General features: G+C 31.5%; 1 protein-coding gene across 5 annotated transcripts in view; it reads right to left on the bottom strand.

Annotated features, from left to right (window-relative positions):
• The window catches only part of LOC132748169 (cadherin-like and PC-esterase domain-containing protein 1), an 85,504-nt gene that overhangs the window by 4,768 nt on the left and 57,646 nt on the right, over positions 1-23,090 (bottom strand). Inside the window, exons 1-17 of one of the 5 annotated variants that reach the window (XM_060737722.1) lie at positions 20,420-20,575; positions 10,931-11,233; positions 9,225-9,351; positions 8,682-8,791; positions 7,913-7,997; positions 7,184-7,289; positions 6,563-6,755; positions 6,015-6,163; positions 5,188-5,260; positions 4,256-4,372; positions 3,875-4,000; positions 3,232-3,392; positions 2,415-2,470; positions 1,747-1,770; positions 1,105-1,285; positions 555-732; positions 202-322 (exon numbers count right to left, since the gene is read on the bottom strand). In XM_060737722.1, the coding sequence (XP_060593705.1) occupies positions 202-322; positions 555-732; positions 1,105-1,285; positions 1,747-1,770; positions 2,415-2,470; positions 3,232-3,392; positions 3,875-4,000; positions 4,256-4,372; positions 5,188-5,260; positions 6,015-6,163; positions 6,563-6,755; positions 7,184-7,289; positions 7,913-7,997; positions 8,682-8,791; positions 9,225-9,351; positions 10,931-11,215 (2,092 nt within the window). In that variant the 5' untranslated portion in view covers positions 11,216-11,233; positions 20,420-20,575. Of the gene's footprint in view, positions 1-201; positions 323-554; positions 733-1,104; positions 1,286-1,746; positions 1,771-2,414; positions 2,471-3,231; positions 3,393-3,874; positions 4,001-4,255; positions 4,373-5,187; positions 5,261-6,014; positions 6,164-6,562; positions 6,756-7,183; positions 7,290-7,912; positions 7,998-8,681; positions 8,792-9,224; positions 9,352-10,930; positions 11,234-11,749; positions 12,020-19,191; positions 19,880-20,419; positions 20,576-23,090 lie in introns of those variants that run through there. The other 4 variants (XM_060737720.1, XM_060737721.1, XM_060737724.1 and 1 more) reach the window with 4 other exon arrangements.

Here is a 23,090-nt window from a genome sequence, read left to right as displayed (position 1 = left end):
CAGGAATTTAATAAAGAAAACAAACGAACGCAGAAACACAAAAACAAATTTGCATGAAAGAATACAATGAAAGAATTTACTAAGAGGTTAATATACATTAAGATGATTAGTACATATTAAGTAATAATTGCTTATTTATAAATATCAAAAATTTTATTGGAAATTTATAAAATATTCTTGAGGAAATGAGAATTAACAAACCTTCATGATCGCCAGATGAACACCTCCTTTGACTCAAACTTTTCCGGTTATTGCTTAGCCAAGGGCTTTTCAAATCAATGAGACCACATTTTTCCTCATTGTTAAATTTTAGAGAACAGTCCTGAAAAGAAGGTAAAATGCACATATCAGTACACCGGTAATAAAAAAATATCACAATTTATAGAAACAAAATGGAACAAAATGCGGCTGACACAGACTTTCAAAGCTCATTTGGACTACAATAATCTCATTGCACAAACTGTTGTGTGTTCATATGATTCATATATGCTTTCATTATTCCAAGATATATTTCTTTTTTTTCGATATTTATAAAGACAATTTAGTAATTTTACCTGTTTCAGACCACACATTTTCATCATCTTTTCATTATAATGTTGCTCGGTTATTCCTCGGTGCTGTCTCCTTATGTTAATTGTTACTGTGTTTACAATATTCATATCTGTTCCTGTTGTGTCAACTACATATAACATGATCTTATTATCCCCTAATCCTAAAGTTATATTACGTGCACTGAAATAAAAGGAAAAATCGTTTTTGAAAATTTATCTGAACAGACAGTGGTACATGCTTTTTCAAATATCACTCCACATGGATAGATTTTTTGTACTCAATTTATTTATGCATTTCGCATTTTATCCCAAAGTAAATGACAAAATACTTGTAGCTTCTGTGACCGAGTCGTCAACGTGACACATTTCTGACAAATTTGTGGTTTCGAGTACCGCTGAGGACTCTTGATAGCTTATTCATAGCCCCACAATTCTGGCGATGGGAGTCAAGTGGTTAGGAAAGGTATATCAAGAGTTATCCGATACCATTGATACTTGATTTTTTTAAATATTACTTTACATATTGATTCGTAAATGGTAAAAAAATTCTTACCCAGGGTCATTATATTTGTTCTCAAGCCTCACTTGGCATTTACAACTTTTAGAAACTCCCATTATTCTCACGAGGATTGTATTGTAGCCCACAGTAGCATTGTAATAACTGGTTGACACTTCGTCTAGAACTGCACTTGGGTAAATAACAATTTCGTCAATTTTACCACAGTCTTGTGGATCTGGAGAAAACAAAAACGTCAATTTTGTTGTGATACCAGTTTTTGTCATATCATATCATAAAATCATTTGGATCAAACCTTCTGAACTGCAGGTATTTCAGAAAAAAATGTAGTTTTAGGTTAAGTAATTTGTGACTTAAAACGCATCACTTCTAAGTTCAATAATATTTTATGAAATATAGGTTAAGTTTATTTGCATTAACTTTTCTATATAATATATGAAAGTGTTGGGCATAATACTTTGTTAACATTATTGGTGCACTCTTTTGCTCAGAAAACAAAAACAGAAGAAAAATGGTGGTTCTAAAAATGCAATACCTTAAAATGACAAGCAATGTATATTGCAATTTTAGTATTTCAAATGAATGTTAAATTTACACATATGTCAATTCCCTATCTATATTTTTTACATGAATATCAAACTTAGAGTATAAAATAGACGGAACTTAAGTTTAACTTACCATTACTACAAGGCACTGCCAGATCTGAAAAAAGAGCAAATCATATTCATAATAATATTTTGATATATATATTATACGGAGTATACTTACTATTGTTTAAACCGTTATGCAGTATATTACAATTTATATACAAATAATGTTTAAAATATTTCAAACACGTACGTTTATAACGAGGTAAATGGCCGCGTACATTAATAATAACATTAGCATGGTAAATTCGTGTACATGTTTCTAATAAAATATCATGTTCTTAAGATTCAAAAATTAATGACATTCATGTTTAATTTTATATTTAATAAATACTTAATATTCCTTGTATTTAATGCGTAAATATAACTTTCATTATAAATGTTTTTACTTCAAAGGGAGGCAACTCCACAAACCTTGTCACAGAAGTTTACTGTTTTATGCACTGAAGATTTTTGTCCCTTAGCTACACACATTACATGTCACCTTCGTTATATCAAAGTTATTCTTTTAAGACAATTTTGAATAAATACATTAACTAGACAGTGATCTCATATTTTAATGTCTAGGGAGGTTACCATACATCTGCTTTCAACAAGTCTCCAATTTAGCACGAAGTACGAGGATAAGCTTATAAGTTCTTACTATTGCCAAGGCGACACAAAGTACCATGATAGTAAATGTTCCCGTCTTTAACTTACCGCCGATATTTCTTCCATGTTTAGTTAATCTCATGTCAATATAATCGTCGTTGACCCTAAAATGGTAAATAAAATGATTGAGAAAATAGGTAAGTTTGACGTCGCATCAACACAGAAAAGGACATATGGCGACTGTCCAGCTTTACTGGTGAAGGAAATCCTCAGGGGTACCTCCGTGCATTTTTTCAGGTAAAGCAGGCACCTGAGTAGCACAAACGAAGTTCCGTTAGCTAGCTGGCTTCCTCACATAAAATAACCCATTGTCTCTGGCGGGATTCAAGCCTACAGCGTTGTTAGGCGGGTGGTTTGAAGTCAACCACATTTAACACTCAGCCATGAACGACCCAGACAAATAAGTATTATGATGTTAATATGGAAAGATGTACCCGACAATGATTCTGTTATACACGTGTACAAACATATAAAGGCTATATGCAAATTTACAAAGTAATCAATAAAATCCAACCATAAAAAAGGACATATGACACTCTATTTATAACATTACTAAATCCCTCTTCCAGCAATTTTTTTTGTAGTGAAGTGTGTAAACTTTTGATTACACTATTATCAAAGAATGAAATATACACTTTACAAATACGGTGCTGGACGACACGAACTAGATCTGTAGCACGAACTATAGGAAGAAAGACAACATTTCTTACTATAAGCAAGCTTAATCAACAAAAAACTGTAACATTTTAAATTTTTGCTGTGTCGAACGACCTTATTAGTTCTAAATTCATTGCAGAAGTGACACTTATTGTGGTATTCATTTTTGTTTGTATGTTAACTTTAGAAATAAATACAATATACATACTCGTCCAATAAATACTGAGATTCAGTGGATGGCTTATCAGCCCACAAAAATATCTCCCCTAGAGTTCTTGTAATAGCATTCAAATTCACCGTGTCACTTTTTACAACTGTCAATGGATCTCCTCTGCTTAATTCCTTGCATCCAAGTACAGATGGATATATCTGAAAAGAATGAATTATATCATGAGAGAAGATCTTTATAGCCGAACACCTCGACATTCATGCTATTTTTATGAAGATTTATTTAAAGGAATCCATTTCTGTTTATTGACATGTCGGGAGTAGAAATAATTTCCTGAGATTTGTGTATAAATCGAGGTCCTGTGCATAATCACTTGGCACGCTAAAGAACCAGGAGAAGCTTCTGGAATTGGGACATCTTCCTGAACATACTCCAAACTATCAAATGACTAATACTCTTCTGGACAACTCGAACATATGGGCAACCGGTGTCGAGAGCACACACACAATGAAGCCCTACACTAATATATTATCTACCCGGGAATTTGGCTGTTCTGGTAACACCGAAAGTGTTACCCTCCTCCTTTCAACATAATCACTAAAAATACAACATAAGGTTTTAAATAATACTTTTCATCTGAACATGGTAAATAAATCAAATCTTCGAAAGGAAATCTACTTACCGGAATAAACTCAGAAGCACTTTTTATCTCTCTCCTCGAATCTAAAAGATACATCAAATAATCTTCAGACACACAATCTAGCTGGCTATCTTGTTCTTGTTCATCAAATGATGTGCTTTCACAAACCTGGATAGAAATTCCAAAATAAACAATACATGTGTTCTGTGTCATTTTTAAGCTGATCATATTACATTCAATGCTGTGAATATAGCCAAGTTAAATTTAAATTTGTAATAAAACTGCTGCATCACTATTTCATCGACATTAAAATCCTTAGAAATTATTTTTTTCTTTGTTTCTAGTGACAGAAACACGAATAAGTCATATGGACGACTTGGCAGATAAACTTCAAGATTAAGGTAATAAATTGTCGTGCCTTACCTCTATAGATGATTGTTTCAAAGTACGCTCAATTTCTTCAGAAACCTGAATTTGCGAAGTTACCAACTTAAACGTGCTTGCCATAATCCCTGGATTCATGTTTTGATCATTTACGATCTGTTATATAAAGAAGACAGTTAAGACATTCGAATGCTACATGAAATAACCACAAAATACATTGTATATATGCCATAAGTATTAAGCCAATCTAGCATGTTCATTTCTACTAAATAATGCAATCGCATCTTCTCGGCCCTTTCCGTCAAACTTCGGATGAAAAGTTATTATTGATAATAGCTGAGATGTTCAGATTGCTACATAATGTATATGACCAGAGTGCCAAATTATTATCAGCTTGATTGTAAAGTAATTTGACCTGATAATTCCTGTAATAGAAGGGCATTCCCACATCCATTTCAAAGATATAGCAAGATAAAGGTAATAATATCTTTTCTTTATGATAAATGGCAGAGTAAAAATCAGTTTCTTCTCTAGTAATATCCTTTTTTCAAACGAAATTGTTTCTTTGGGTTAAAATTTTATACAGAATTTATTTTAGCTCGATTGTGTAGGAAGCTTTAGTCTTATTTAAGACACACTTTCGAATCCGTTACATACTGAGCAATGAGTGAATAGTTTTTTGCTCAAGGAAACAACGATTTGCCCAACCCATGCTGCCAGCGATCATAAGGTTAATAGTAAGACGCGTTAACCACAGAGCCATGCCGACACATTCTTTATAGTTGTTCCACCACCTTTCTTTTCAAGCCGTCCTATCATTTTCTTAGAATCAATTTGTCTTTTTTTACTTTTAACAATGTATTCATTTTCCAAACAAAACTGTTTTTTCCTAGCTCTTTAAGTTTTTAAAAAAAAGAAAATTCTCTATCTCTGTCCATTTCATTAAGGTTTATTATATACATGTATTTTACCTGGATAATCTGACAATGCTGTACAGACGGACAAACAATGCTGATACTAAGAGACTGGAAACATCGCTTACATCTGCAAACACAGTTGTTAATAATTGTATTACATAATGAAATAACAATTATATCATAATGATGAAAACTATACTTTGTAACATAGATTCATACGGTTTTTTAACATGACAAAATACATCGAGGGTTCAGATTCAGGTTCAAGTTCATTTTCATGGTTTGGCTACATTTAAGCACTAGCAACACATCTTTTTATGATATAAAGTATGATATGTTATGTTATTCATCTGATGTAATATACTTAATTACATGTAAAACATGTTCAAAACAATATGTTGGACAAATTTGTCAACAATTTTTCTCAACGTTATGAATGGTCATAAATTTGATATAACACCTGAAACAACTACAAATGTTTCTTAACATTTCAATACCCAAGGACATATATACTACCCAGGATTTCTCTTTTATGCCTATTGATAAAGTAACATATCTTTGGAAAAGATTTTTAAAAGAGACGTCCTTGATATATCACTTGGATTCTTCATCACCAAATGGCATAATTATTTTTGTATATATCTTAATCAGTTTTACCAGTGTTTTGGCTTAATATTTGCACCTTTACTCTTTTTGTAGAACGCTACACTTTGCGAACTTCCGTAAAGCGTTTTGAAAACTGGCATGCAAAAATTTTCCAATTTTCAAGACGCCACTCGAAAGTTCGCAGCGCCGCGTTTTAAGCTAAAAACCATGTTAAGGTTATTACAACTTTATGTTTAATCATTGTCACTTTGAATATAAATAATTAACTGACGTACGTTTTATATACGTTGTTATATTTCAAAATCTCATCTTCTAGATGTATGAGGTAAAGAAGTAATTTCCTCTGCACCTCCGTCCACCATCTTGATGATACACCAAGACCATAAACCTCGGAAATATACTGTAGCAAGTCTTCTATAGACAGCTGTAATAATTCGTAAGGTATGAATTCTTTAAAATAAGAAAAAAAAAAACATATAAGTTTCGCTGACACTGGTTTTAAAAAATGTGAAATTGAAAGTGTGAAATTGAACATCTTTTTATTATACTTTCGTTTGCACACTGAGTTCATAAGACATTCAGCCGCTACTTCCACACCATCCGTCTGATTCCGTTGCCGATTCAATTTTGTGTGCAAAAAGATTCTACTGTAATGCATTTTACAAAAAACCTTTGTCAGATGTCTAAATTCGGTGAAGTCTGGTTAACTTACTGGTGAATTCCATTTTGAAATTTACATTTTCTCGTAAAGGATTACTTTCTTTTCGAAAAAAAAAAAACATAAAAAAGAGTTATATTTGTTAAGTAAAACAAAAAGATCTACCTTTTTAAATAACGATGGATGCTCCAATGCTTGTAATGAACCAGTTAACATTTCAGGATGAACGAAAAACCTCAGTGGGGAGACTGAAGTTATAATACTATGTAGTCTTAGTACTTGTCCGTGTGGAAACAACATAGTTCTTCCTGGTAGATACCAAATATACGATTCGGGAGCACTGAGGGTGCCGACTTGTCTTGAACGAAAAATATATGATAAAGGCAAGACAAATAAACCATAAGTTTAAAAGAAACAACAAAAAAGGGTAACACTGAGAGAGCCGACGTGTCTTTAACGAAAAATATATCATAAAGGCAAGAAAAAAATCATAAGTTTAAAAAAAAAAACAAAAAAAAAAAAACAACAGATTTTTGTTTTGTTTTTCTTGCATGGAAGAAAATGTATTTATGTATTTAGAAAAAAATGATAGTGATATAAGCCAAAAACACATTTCTCATGAAATTCATGACATTTGTTTTGATTTGGAAAATAATCTGTTAAGATAAACAGAAACCAAAGATTACTTCAATGCATCACCTAGATAAGACTCTCATGCAAAATACCGTACCAAATCACAATAAATCACACTGTATGCGTATGAAATAAACAAAATGTGAGTGTTACCTTTGGCAGAGAACTTTGCTTGATTTATTAAAATGTATTGTGTTTCCAGTAATAACAACAGTGCTTTCATTTAGTTGACTGCTACATTTGAATGGTTCACATTGACCTGGAATATAATAAAGAATCAAATAGACTACATATACCGTGATGCTTGCAATTCTTTATTAATATAGTCTTATTTTTTATTTATTTTTTTAATATGATTTATTCGTGAGATTTTACTAATTGTAAAGGATCAATTCAAATGATTTTTAAAAAGATATTCAACCTTACTTACTCGTGTGTTAACAACAAATTACTTGTATTATATATTAATTTAATGAGTTACTACAGTGTATTAAAATTTGACTTTTTTGTTCTTTACACACTACCTCAGTTCAATTGCCATAAAAAGTTAGTGAACAGTTGTTGTTTTACACTTATATCTTTTTTTAAATATTAATAATATTCAGTAAAGCAACGGAAACATAAAATATTCTGAAAATACAGGCAAATGTATGATTGAAGCAATAGCAGATCAAAGGATTTTGAAACCTCATAAATAGACAAAACATTTAACTAAAATATTATCAACAAGATCAACTAGGAAGGGCGGCATCCGATGAACGCATCTCCAACACAGGACCACTGCACTGGCAAAAAGCCCAGCAGGACACCAAACAGGACAGTTCCAACGAGCAAAAAAACGGACTGGATGTTATAAAAATCAGAGTTCAATACCATACATACCATTATCTTTTTCAATTTTCTTGTTTATTGAACACATTATCTTTGGAGACTGTATAACAGCCATAAGAGCCGGTATTCTGTCAATCTATTTATAAAAAAAAAAGATACATGAAAATTAAGTCCACAAAACATGTCAAATACTAGTGAGTAAAGTACATGTAACGACATTTCTGATTGGTAAGTTAAGATTTTTGAAATATTGAGAACATCTAACTCTTTGCCTGCTGATTTTCTTGCTCAAATACAATATTTAAATACGTGTATTTTTATGTCAGTTGGGGCAAAACGGAAACAGATTGGATGTTGATCAGTCAACAGTGATTGTATGGCTCCAGCAAAGTAAAGGTGTTTGTGTTTTGTATCTTTGACAAGATGCTTCGATGAATTCAAATTTAATATCAAAGCAGCATACCTCATGAATCATGATTCATGCTAATTTTCATGGAATTTTTGAAAATTTATTAAAAGGTAAAATATATCAAGTGAACAAAGCGGGTTATTAACACATTGCAAACAGTACTTTCAATATACGTAAATTAGCAAATAAATCCAAATGCGCAAAAAGGAATTGCATTGAACAGACATACGTCAATCTTGAAGCTATTAATGGGCAAGTTGTACTCATAAGAGGTTAAATGGACTTTTAGAGTTTCACGATTTTCAAACTTAAGAGCCATACTCCTCACAAAATTGAACTAAAAGTTTTTACATGTTTAGCAGTGCTATTTTTCATTTAGCTGATAAAGGTAGAAAAAATCACAAAAAATACCTTTTGTGAAATATCAGTTTGAATCGTTGGGCACTTTCTGTCGAAACAAAATAGGACCGACCAATTGCCTTGTACAACAGTGTCATTATCGATCCATGAGAGGGCTTTGTCTGGAAAAAAAAGAACGATAGTATAACAAAAAGACGAGAAAAACCCAACCTAATCTATTTGTAAAATATATGACGTCAAAAATGGAAAGTTATGTATTAGGAATTTTAACATCACCGGCTTATATTCAATGAATAGGTTAAAATGGTAATATACAAAGTACACAAATTTGTCAATAACAAAATGTCTACAATTATAAGAGCAAATATCTCTTAGAAATATTGGGTAGTTTATTTACAATTTGCATGTACATAAATATATATAGTATTTTAAAATGTTTATCAATGTTAATCAATCTGAATTAAAGGTCACGTAGAGTGAGGCATCAAACTATTGCTACAAATACAAATACTTAGATAAGAAAAATATCTAACATATACGGAATTATATCAATTGCCATTGAAGAATTGGTGAATTTCAGTTACAGTTTCGTACCATTTTTCTCAATTTTCTTTATATCAAGTTGCCCGAGTCCACTTATCAGGCCGTTACCAGAAGTTTCAGCCCCATCATCTTTCACAGCTACAACATGATGATTGACCTTCAGTAATCTTTTCTCTAGCTGTTGATATAAATCATTATCCAGAATTGATATTTTAAACAGCAGGGCTGCGTTTCAGAAATATTTATTTATATTTAAAATATGCAAAAAGAGTCCTTTCTGTTTAAGTCACGCAGCAGAAATATGGTGATTAATACTGCAAAATCAGTCAATAATCGCATATTATATGTAAGTGTTACTTGAAGAATCTTATTACTTTTCTTAAAATCTTAGTAAATTTGTCTAGAGTTTAAATTTCTTGAAATATGTTGGCTCATCTGGAGGCATGCAGCTTTAAGACACAAAATGCAATGTATATTCTAAGAACTTTACAAAAATGTTCATCATATTTAGCTTTATATAGAGTTATAAAACATGCACTAATAACATGGTCCAAGCGATTTAACAAAAAGGGTATGAATATTTGAAGACTGCATATATAATAGATATACTAGAAAATATACTGAAAAAGAGTAATTTGTGTTCGACATATCCTGTACCGATTGCATGTGAATAAACATTGTCATGACTCTAGAAGGGCTTGAACCTGAGACCCCTCGATTGAATGGAGCCTTCAACACAGGACGACAATTACCCCTGGTAATTTAAGTTCATTTAATTTGACAATAAAAAAGAAAGAAAGAAAACGGAATCTAAAGTATCATATTAAAATCTCAGCGTTAAGCATTTAGTTGAAGTAAAATATTGAAATATGTGACATTTGAAATAAATGTAAATATTTGCTCTCTTGTTTCTTCTACAAGTTTTAAAATTTTAATAGACAATGCACGACTTCCTATGGTGTGACATGCCAAGCACCTAGTTCAATATCACCGATACCGACTGTCATATTAGTAATGTCATTCTTTCTACCTTTTTACTATTCAAGTCTGAAACATTTATCTCCGGTTACAGAACTGAACAAGTATGGCCACATGACACCACCCTGTGTGTCAGATCATTTGTTTTGTTGACCATGACTTTAAGAGGATGATGAATGAGGGATTAAAAGGATAAGTCACTCTATAGGTGACATCCTGACAGGTTAACCTATTACAACAAATAGACAAAATAAAACACTGGTTATCTTTGGTTATCTTGGGGAAAAAATCATTTTACATTTTCGAAAAAGGGTATGAGTCAAAGCTTCGAGTAAGAGTTCATACTGTAAAACTTCGTGCATATAAAAAATATTTATCCGTTGTTTTAAAAAGGGCAAATTTAAATGTTATTCATTATTTATTTAAACATGTATTTTTCATTCGCCGTTATAGGTAGCCGATATCAGCCTCACATAAAGTTAAATTACTTATCGGAAACGAAGTTAAGATAGCTTTTCATATACACGAAGAATAAAAATAGATGAAGAAAATTTTTAGCGTAAATAATAGAATGCTCTATTCATTGGACAGCGAATTAAAAGATATATATACAGTAACTATATATCCTTTTATCACCCTTTCTGTTGAATCAAATCAATAGTAATATTTGAAATGTATCAGTAGCGTGTATACACTAAAATGTACATGAAAGCTTACATTGTTAAGCATAACAAAAGCAGATGTGGACCGAATAATAAAATGTCAACAAAAAGTATTACCTCATTCAGTTTCGTAAGTAATTCAATTCTTTCAGCTGACCTGCTTTTCAACAAGTCAGCTTCATGTTGATTTAAGGAACGTCCAAATATTTTAACATCGTATCTACCGCTTTGTTCACGTACGAGCTGACCTCGAAGCACCTCGTCAAGTGGTTGTCGTTGGTCAACGAAGGTCTTTGAACCATAATAACTTATTTGGAAGTTGAAGAGGACAGACAACGAGGCCACACATAAGATGAAGATGAAAAGATCTCTCGATGAATGAGAGCATCTGGAGGTTGCCATTTGTTAACTCATTTAACTCTGAAAATAAGAAATACAGAATATAAAAACATCTAAAACATAGCATGAAAAACACACCAACACACGATACTTCCTCTGTGTAAAAGAATCAATCAACTCCTTAAAGTAATGCAATCGGATGCATGTTGTGAGAAGAGTTTTCGAATATTTACATCGTTCTTTCTGAGAGTAAATTGGCATGAATATACGTGAATACATTACGTAAAAACATAACATTAAATATCCAGTGTGTTAAAACATACCATGTTGACAATATCTTAAAAATATTAGTTTGAATTAATGAAAAAAATAACGTGGCGAGGAGCTCAATTGACCAACCATACTGAAATCCACTCTCTAAAAATGATTTTTGTCACGCATATTTACATACTCAATCCACATCAAAGTCATTATAACTCTATTTTACTTATATAGCATAACTTTTTATTCCTGTTAAATAGAATATAAAACATATCTCGTTTTGAGCTAATGCTTTATCAAATTTGTCATTAAAACTATTCCTTTAGCGAAACACACCTGGAATATGATCAACTTCCTTACACAAATAATAAAATTACGTGCGCGAAAGAAGATATAGCACATCAGGTTCCTGCAGTGAAAGACGAACCCAAACTACAAGCTTTGACAGTCAACGCCGTTGCTAGAATTAATAAACTACGCAGCAACGTGAGTGATGGCTGCCTCAAGACGCGCTGTTTAACGCTCGATTTCATTTTCAAAATCTAATTTGGTTACACAAAAACCTTTCCCTGTAACATGCAATTACTTTCGATATTTTACATTCTTTTTTGTCCAAAGTCTTTTCATTACATGTCTTTTTTATACAATTAAATGATACATGATCACGGATTTAATCATTTTTCTTCACGAGTATGGGATTCAGTTTCAGCGCCGGAGTAGTTTTTATTCACCCGATGAACAACTGCTTACTTTATTTTTTTCACGGTGCACGTGTTGATATTTTTCGTACGCCACCTTTAGGCAGCTTGTACATTACATAGTTGGTCACCGAAGCAGGGTCATGATATATGCAAGAACCCTGTATGTAAGAGTACATGTACTGATACCAGTGTTCATTACTTATTCTTATTTAAGATTTATACTAGTTTTATTAGTATTTCTAATTTAATACTACATGCAATACTAATTTTACTGCGAAAAAGTAGGCTTATTTCCATAGGCTTCGAAAGCGTATCATATTGGTAAAAAAGATTTTTTAAAGCAGCATGTTTCCACATTTATGTTAACTTTCATGAAAAATTTAAAAAAATGTATTTATAAGTAAAATTTTGTGAAGAGAACAAATGAAGTAATTTACACATTGCAAACATCACTTACAGTCCATGTGAATAACCAAAATGAAGTCAAAATATGCAAAAGTCTGAAACCATTTTACTACTTTAAAAAACTTAGTATTGTTTTCTCAAGAAACATTTTGGCTCATCTGGAGGCATGCAGCTTAAGAAAGTGTTGATTTTTTGCCCAAAACCCTATCGTTATATAACATGATAAATTATGCTGCAGTACTCTTTATATAAGATTACGAAACGTAAATGATTGTAATATATGTGATTTACTAAAACGAATTTTTATAAATGAGAAAATAAAACATTCTTTATTTTATAAGAGAAACAATCTTTATGGTGTAAAAAAACAACAGTGCTTAAAAAGATAAAAGTTACGGCTTTAGTGTACAATGATAAATTATACAAAAACATAACATGATTTATGTAAATTATGATTTATGTAAATTATCAACAACATAATAACTGTAACCAGGCCAAGGGACATTAATTTCTGTATTTAATTGTCGGAGAGTAATGTAACAAACGTTATTTATTGACCCTCAAAGAAAGATACCGTATACTTATATAATCAGTGACAAATTAGACAATTAGCTTAGTTTCCACATACGCTCCTGGATAATACAATTAATTTCATTTTTAACCCTTAACCTGTAGATAATTTTTATACACTATACTTCAGGGTCGATTAAAGAAAATGTCCAATTGAATACTATGATTAAAGTTTTCACGTTAGTCCGCAAAAAAAAGAAGCCTGGTACGCTAAAAATATAGAGCCTGGCACGCCAGAAGTATAATGCTTGGTACGCAAAATATATAGAGTCTGTTACGCCAAAAATATAAAACCTGGTGCGCCTAAAGTTTAGAACTTGGTACGCCAAAAGTATAGAAAGTAGAGCCTGGTACGCCCAAAATATAAAAACCTGGTACGCCAAAAATATAGAACCTGGTACGTTAAAAGTATAAAGTCTGGTACGTCAAAAGTATAGAGCCTGGTACGCCAAAAGTATAAAGTCTGGGATGCAATTTAAAATATAGAGCCTGGTACGACAAAAGTATAAAGCCTGGTACGCCAAAAATATAGAGTCTGGTACGCCAAAAGTATAGTGCCTGGTACGCCAAAAGTTTGGAACCTGGTACGACAAATGTATAGAGCCTGGTACGTCGAAAGTATAGAGTCTGGTACGACAAAAGTATAGAGCCTGGTAGGCAAAAATATAGAGCCTTGTACGTCAAAAATATAGAACCTGTTACGCCAGAAGTATAGAGCCTGGTACGCTAGAAGTATAGAATCTGGTACGTCAAAATATAGTGCCTGGTACGGCAAAAGTATAGACCCTGATACCACAAAAATATAGAACCTGGTGCAACAAATATACAAGCCTGGTAGGCCAAACATATAAAGCCTGGAACGCCAAAAATATAGAGCCTTGTCCGCCAAAAATATAAAGCTTGTACGCCAAAAATATAGAGCCTGGTACGCCAAAAATATAGAGCCTGGTACGCCAAAACTAAAAAAGCCTGCTACGCTAAAAATATAGAACCTGGTACGCCAAAAATATAGAGTCTGGTACGCCAAGAAAACAGGGCCTGGTAAGCCAGAAATATAAAGCCTGGTACGCCAAATATATAGAGTCTGGTACGCCAAATAAATAAGCCTGGTACGCCAAAAATATAGAGCCTGGTATGCCAAAAGTATACAGCTTGGTACACCAAGAGTAAAGAATACGCCAAAATATACAGCCTGGTATGCGAAAGTAAGGAGCCTTTTCAGACTTCAGAGACGTGAAGGCTAGCATTGATTTATACTGGTGACAAAGACTTATCACGATCTGGTACAACAGGTTATGGGTTAAACTGACATTATAGAGTACACAGGCTTTAATGTACTGTAATATACAGGCTTTAATGGACTGTTATATACAGGCTTTAATGTACTGTAATATACAGGCTTTAATGTACTGTAATATACAGGCTTTAATGTACTGAACATTGAGAAAGAGTTCAAACAATAACTCCTGATTATCAAAAACAAATCATTACCAAAACATCTAATCGATATGTTTATACATGTACTCGTATTATACAAAAGTTAAAAACAGTATCTTATAAACAGTCTTTTACTTACGTCCACTTAATACTATAATTTCCTTTATTATTAAAATTGTAAGCACACAATTTTCATTTATCCATCAATCTTATACAACACGCTAATGTTTTAATCTCAAGTTAAAGTAAATTTCAAATTTTTTAAATCCATGTTAAAACCGTCATCCGAGATTGACAATGGTAACGGAAAAGAGTTTTAAAACTTTGATGAATTTCAAGATACATTTCACAAGGTTAAACAGTTGTAACTTCACACTGAGAATGTTTCTATTGACAATTAAATGCCATATCCATTTACAAGTGTATAATAATAGTATATTGTTAACAGCACATAAGGCGCTTCTTTCGAATGTGACGAAGAATGAGAAAATGTAAATCCGTCAAGTCGCCCCGCTGACACCGTGATCCAAACATTTCAACATCTTAATTGTATTTGCTTTTTTATATAAACTGATGTTATACTGTTGAAATATGACGCCAGGCTTCAATTCTGATTTTGATTCCAGCTACTCTATTGTTAATAACTCTATAATAGGAAAACAACTTTGAAAATCAACAAAAACGAAACAATAAGTAAAAAGTAAAGACTTGGTAAGATTGAGTTATTTTCATAAGATGTAGTAATGAACGATTTTCACAAAATGTAGTACATGTAGTAACGAACGATTCAACAAGATGTAGAAATGAGCGATTTTCACAAGATGTAGTAATGAACGATATCACAAGATGTAGTAATTAACGATTTTTACAAGATGTAGTAATGAGAATTTTTTACAAGATGCAGTAATTAGCCATTTTCATAAGATGAAATAATGAACGATTTTCACAAGATGTAGAAGTGAACGATATCACAAGATGTAGTACAGTAATGAAAGATTTTCACAAGATGTAGTAATGAGCGATTTTCACAAGATGTAGTAATGAGCGATTTTCACAAGATGTAGTAATGAGCGATTTTCACAAGATTTAGTAATGAGCGATTTTCACAAGATGTAGTAATGAGCTTTTTTCACAAGATGTAGAAATAAGCGATTTGCACAGGAAAATCAAATCCACTAAGACCAACAAAAACAAAACAATAAGAAAAAACTTCAATAATTTACGATTCAATATTTTACTAACATGTATACTAATATTCAGTTGAGGTAAACTTTCATCAAAGATATTGACGTGTCCGTGAGATTTGCGATTAAGAGTTAAAATTCTAATATAAAACTTATCGCAGATGAAAGTGTGGTTTAACTGATCCCTTAACAAACAATAACTGACCACTAGGTGGCGTATCTGACAACGAGAAGGCATAAACCTTAACCAAATTACAATAAACGAAACAGTTGTCTTATGTTCAGAAAAAGAAAGATCTAACGAGACAGAAATTGGCCTTAAGCAATTCAAAATTGACATAGATACAAATTGTTTCATAATAACATACTATTTGGTCCAAATTAAAATCGTTTGCTAAAATAAGACATATACAAACATAAGTTTAACATTCTAAGTTAATCAATACTCGTAAGTGAATGAAATATAAGAAACAATGTAACACTGTGTTTCGTGTAAAATCCCATTAGCTATTTGTGACCAAATTAATCAAAATCATTAATTAACTAAAATACTTTGTAAAGGCCAAGGTCACTAAAAAGTAATACAGTATAGTGTTGCTCGGAGCGTAAAAAAAGGACATCAAATTCATAGTTTGCTCAAGGGGCGTGAAATCTCTTTAACTCAAACGCTACTTTTAATGATCAAATTAAATCAGCATGTCTTTATCCGCGTGCGCATCTTGTAAAAATAGACACGGTGTCGATGTATTTTTCTATACCTGTATAAAACACTTTGTTAATTAGACAGACATTAGCCAAAACTTCATACGATTACATGTCATGCATAATAAACTGCTCATTGTGTACACTGGCACAGAGGTGTATTAGATATAAATCTCAATTACATTGCTTTGGGCAAATGAGGACAAATATTAATTATCTATAGCTATAGGTGAATTCACAGCCGTTATCACTTTATCTCGATGCAATCTGTTTTTAAATGTGTTTCAATTAGGCCATTGAAATAAAACATTGATTCTTAAAGGCACATTATGCCACAAAAAACAAATATTTTCTTTCTTTTTTTAAACAGGGTAAACATGAGCAGTAAAATGTTTGAATAATGATTTTAGAGCTTGTTGGATACTTATTACTTGGAGAAAGTAGCACTGAATATGAAATCATTCGTCAGAAAGTAGCAAAATGTAAAGTAGTAGATTTTTATTTTGACTTCCATACAAAATAATAAATCACTATAACTGTGCTTAATTTCAGAAAGAAACGGAAGCAAAATATGATTCAGGTTATTGTCTAATGAGTAAATTGCAAAATTGTAAAATTAAAAAAGCTACAAATTATTTCTGGCGCATAATGCGTCTTCAAACTAATATTTGGTATCTACTAATTCAAGGATGTTTCGTACAACACTTTTGCGTTTCTGTTTAAAAAGAAATCAGGTAATACTCTGTCCACAAGCTTTGTTTAGTATAAAGCCCGAGTTGTCATAATGCACAGGGGTGCAGGTCGGCCTGATTATATATCGGTGGGCAAAGGTAATAAAGAATTCTTGAACTTGAAAACAATGGGAACATCAATCATACATTGATGAAATCTTACTTTTCTCATGACTTGGAGACCTGTAATCCTTTAATCATTCAATTTTTTTATAACGCTTTCAGAATTTCTTAATTAGCTAGGAAAGCAAAAATAATGGACAAAATCAGCAAGCTAACTGTTGAAAGATAAGCCTGCTTGCTCTATTCATCAACGTCATTTCATCTTGAAAACTGCATGCATTGTTAGGTATTGGTTACAAACTGTGTAACTTATAAGACAAAAACTAGCAAAATGATTACGACTAATCTCTCCAGGAATTTCAAATTCATTGCTTGTATGTATTGCTGCTTAGTGATAAAGATTAGAATTACATTTTTTGTGTGTGTTTGTGGAATTGTTAAAGTCAATTACACGTTTTGTGTTTGTGGCAAATAGTTTATAAACGCACAATATACTGAATGACATTGCTTGTTTGTTAACGTAATAACAATGAAACAAGAATCTAATCTTTGAATTAATGCAAATTGTAAATAGATTGCCATGCTGCGAATTATCAAGCGGTGCATGTGTGCGTTGATATTTACTTGGCCTTGGAAATGGATTTGCTTTTGAGCACTATCCGTATATTTACCTGGACAAGATTTGTTTTGTTTTCTGATTTAGATATTGTAGATGTGGGAAATAGTCTCGCTATTTTAAGTTTGTGTCTACAAAATTCCATTTTACGCACATTTGAAATCTATATTTAACAAGCAGATAGGCATACACTATTGGGGCAAACAAACAACATTTGATATATAAAAAAATATCCGCTAAATTACCTTGAAAATCAAAATTGTTAAGAAAACTTCTCCCAATCAATCAAATCAGACAATTTTCTTTAATTGTTTATCTAAGATTAACCCAAAAACACCCTATTATGTTTTTGTATGATAAATTGATACCGTATCTTCGACTTGAACATTTCAAATTTGTCAGGCGGTGACAGCCGGCTTAGAAAGAAAATAAACTAATCGAGCTAGAAAAAAAAACACCAAAAAGAAAAAGAAAAGAAGAAAAAACACGAAAATTTAGTACGTAATCTGAAAATCTCAGTACGACCAATCGGAAATTTCGGCTATTACCAATTATCCGAGGTTTTACGGAAAGGGCCGAGAAAATGCGATTGACGGCAGTGTATACATAGAAGCGTCATAATTAGTTATTGCTATTTATGAATAACATATTTATTAAAATATTAATATTGCTGTTTCATTAACAAGTACCATGAGATAGATTGAATATTAGAGAACATTTCCATTCCTTACCATATTGGTAATAAAAACAGATATATTTGTCATTTCACCCTTTAAACTGATTTATTTTCAAATTAGTTTTTACACATATTATATTATTATGTTCTATGCTATTCTGCAGAATAATATTTATTCAACTTTGAATACTGTACCACGTTGGAATAATTGGACCCGTCTATGTTTTTTTCCCCAAATATATTTGTGAAAATACATGAATATATCCACAAATGTAAACTATTTCGCTCTTTGATCTTTAGTACTTTTGTAGTGACCGAAAGTAAATGTGGTCATCAATTATAACACCATTAAGCAAATAAAATCGGATTGTCAATTTTGACAAATTTTATATCAATATAATTTCTACTGTATTCAACACTTATCAAACTTATTACTTAAATTTCTATTAAAAGATATCAAATGTGTTCTATTTGTGAATGTTATCTAAATATTATTTCAAAGTTTTTCTATGCAACATGCCGGCAAATTACCTCTAATTACAATTTAGAGCACACACTTATTTAAAGTACATTGTTCTTATTATACGTACAAACCATGCAGATAAAGAACTAAAATGTTTCATATACGTAAAAAATATATTTAAACTGCTATATCAAATTTATCAAAGAACATGTAAAATTTCAAAAACTTACCAAAATATTGGTAACTCCGTTTATCATATATACAGAAAGAACTGATAAATACACAGTTCAAACGTACACAAGTTTAAAAATCCTATACTTAATAACTTTAATCAAAAACACTTCGCAACACCGTGCCAAACTAGTTTGGTGTTTCTGCCTTATCGCTTTATGAGATTTGAAAAATTTTGATCTTCCAACTAGTATAATATTATGACAGTATTCAAGTTTCTCAACGCGATGTTTAAAAATTCGGTTTATACGATACCATGTTAAATAACAGTCTATCCGATTTCAATACAAAAGGCTATTAATTTAGGAACATGACATGGATATTGGGTTTGTTTTTCTCCAAACATCCAAGTTCAAACATCCTGTTTTGAAAAAATAAACCAAAAATCCGAATTATTTTTCGGCACATACTAAACATCACTTGTATCCGAATTGAATTATTCGAGCGATTCACGATTCACTTACGAATAAGAGATTTAAAAAGTTGTATACGCGATTTATGAGTAAGAAGACAGTATGTTTATATTTATCCTTTCACAAACAATGACTGGTCATCTATCAGCGTCACCTACTCCAGTGCAGCCAGTGGTTACCATGGTAACTATTTATATATCTATTAAAATGTATTAAAAGCGAAGAATAGGTAAACATGGCCAGTGATCAATGAATTTATATACATGTTATAACATACTGAAATAGTTTAAACTATACATTCGTATAACTATTGTTGTCGTCTGCTGTATTAATTAATTAAATTACCTCATTCGGCAAAGTGAAATATGCAGTATGTAAATTAACAATGACAAGTTAAAATGCAACATGAATGTATGTGTCTGCATTGGCTGCGTTTATTTCGAATTAGCTGACATTGTTTTAAAATAGTTCGGGATATCAAAAAGTTCGGGATATCAAATAGTTCGGGATATGAAATAGTTCGAGATATAAAATAGTTTGGGGTATATTTTACTTGTATACCAAATTAGATAAATGAAAAAAATAAAATGTTATTTTAAGTTACTATCAATTCATGAACATAATTATATATGTAATCGTAACTTAACTTAGAATTCAAAATATGATTTTTATTCAATTCATTAAAAACTAAAATGTAAGACCTTCATATTATGAAGTGCATTACTGTTGCTTCGTTTGAGGGAGGGCAGTTTATAAAACCTTATCTTATTGTTGTGCAGGTATTAAAAATGTAATCCAAATGATGTAAACTTACCAACAATTGTGTACGAAAATATCTAGTAAATCCTATGTTATTTATAAGTTACTTAACACACGTAATATTCAGTAAAGTATCCTTCTCAATAGAGATTAATGAATAAACCACTTTTATTTCCGTTGGGTTTATTAACACAAACAAATACATGTAGTATATTTTCCTTCAAGCCTGAAGAGTTCTTGCGCAATACATCTGCACTTATGGAGTTAAAACACTATATAGTAAGCGCAGTACTCTTTAAAAGTTTAAATAATACAACTCAACAACAGTTTAAACAATACACAAATGATGAAACTATTTGTTTTATTTTGTAGCTTGTGTATTGCGAAAGTAAAATGATAACGAATAATGAAACCGACAGAACGTGACCTAAGGCAGTTTTTGGAAAGGCTATGTTTGTAATTATGACGTAGAATGACCACACCAAATTACACCTTCAGCGTAATGTGTGTCATTTGTCAAGTGTAAGAGTGAAACTACACAGCAAGTATATCTTTAAGACATTTTCTTACTTTTCTTGCAAATGAATTAAACCATTAGACTTAAAAGATAATTGTTGCAGATTGGCGAATAATTTCTGGCATAATTTTACTTCTTTTTGTAGAACCCATTTAAATATTTATTTTGTAGCCGAACTTTATTTTTGTAGAGGTCATGAAGCTGAGCTTTATTTCATTGTATATCAAATTAAACTTAATACACCAAAGTTTAATAGGAGTCAAAAAAGGCACTAAAGAAGTACTGTTCAGCCATTGATTAAAAATCCCCGACGTATGTTTCTGGTTTATTTATCAGTAAACGTTATCACTTAAATATACACAAGGTTATCAAATTGAAAAAAAGATCAAATTGAATTAAAAGAGTTTTTTTTAAGATACGCATGCTTTTAGCACATTAACTGCATTTCTCAAACATAACAGCGAATCATATCCGAAAAATTCCACATTAACCAAACTAAAATTGGAGACGAAAAATAACATGTGTCATAGGTGACTGAAATGCAGCCCATCGTAAATAACAATATAAATGATAACTGCAAGAACAAAGACGTCTGTGCTCTTCTTAAACAAACATAAATGTTATCTTTGTTTTTTTAAGTATAGGGTTAAAGGGATAAGGGTTACAAAAGATTTTCCCGAGCCCAAACTCATATGCCAGGTACTTAATTTGTTTACAAATGGGCACAAAATGTAGTCTGACCAATAAGAAATTTGAAATTGAGACAGATCTACGTCCCGCCCCTACCACCCCCCCCACCCCAACTGTAACATTTTTTTTCAACTGACACTGAAATCATGTATAAGCTATTCTTATCTATGAAATGATACTCAAGGTACATGTAGCACCAACACACCAACATTTACCTACTTCACTTAAATATCAAGTGTATAATTTTCATCATATTTTACATCATCATTACAAAACTTCGACAAATGTATTTTATAAAAGTGCACTCACTGCCATAGTAGACGTTTGAATACCTTATCTTCCATAATCTTCAATTTTAGAGAATAAAGAAGAAAAAAACACACACACAATAGAGTCTGTATTTAAATCAAAACCGTTCCCCATATTACTGTATAGGTTAGACTAATATAAAACGAGTATTATCGTACATTATAGAAGATATCCTCTCACGGTCCGAGGGGTTTTTGGTGAGATATACAATATAATGTATTAATACTGTACCAGTTATGTCAACAAATGTAGCCTAAGTGTCACATACTGCCGTCTAATACTAGGTATAAAGTTGCATAGCCATTATAACAAGGAGATTGCAACAGAGGACAGTGTCTATTTTAAAAGTTTAAACGATTTAAATAGACGTTATAGTATTCAAATGCCTTAATGATACCTTGTTTGTACATTCGTCAATTCAAAATGTTTCATTGATTGAAATTAAGCCTCTTTCTTCTTTCCGACGTAAAGTACCTTCGATATAAACATCGCAAAATTGTAAGATTTAGTACAACTGTTAAAGTGGCTAATATTGTTCCATAAATTATTAAAATAAAGATTTTTACTATAACAATGTGTATATGGATAAGCTAAAAGCGGACGGAACAGTTTAAATGAATAATGCATGTTAAATGCAAAAAGATTTTAGTAAAGAATTGACTTGTTGAAATCTGTGATGGCAACATGCGTGGAATTATACAAACTGAAGAAATATCAAGGCATCTCTCTCAACGATAAGAAGCGGGTTTTCTGCAAAACTTTCAGATATATACGACTACTAAACAGCCCATATAATATACATTTCCTTGCATTTTCTCCAATCCCTTAAGATTTGAATACTCAAATATTGATGTATTCTATATAAAAACAAAACTTTAAAAGATGATTCAAAAGGAAATCTGGCTATTTCACGCATTAAGCAAGACAATGATTAAGACAAAGAAACTTATATTCATGTACGTTTAAAGTGAAAATCACATACGTTCTAAGTTTTATTTGCGTACGTTCTTTTAAGTTATGTTCACGTACATTCTAAATCATATTCACGTTCGTTTAGTTATATTCGTGAACAAAACGGGGAGATCTAGTAAATAACAATTCAATGACAAAGCTAAAAAATATAAAATAGACCGAAACGATATGAATACATCAAACTATGAAAATTATAAGCATGAGCTGTATTATGTAAGAAAACTAGCAGAGATTAATC

Source organism: Ruditapes philippinarum, unplaced genomic scaffold, assembly GCF_026571515.1.
Source record: "Ruditapes philippinarum isolate M1 unplaced genomic scaffold, ASM2657151v2 ctg3175_1_1_1_1, whole genome shotgun sequence".
NCBI lineage: Eukaryota > Metazoa > Mollusca > Bivalvia > Venerida > Veneridae > Ruditapes > Ruditapes philippinarum.
Note: the sequence above shows the minus strand (reverse complement) of the source record. Positions and strands in the feature narration are given on the sequence as shown.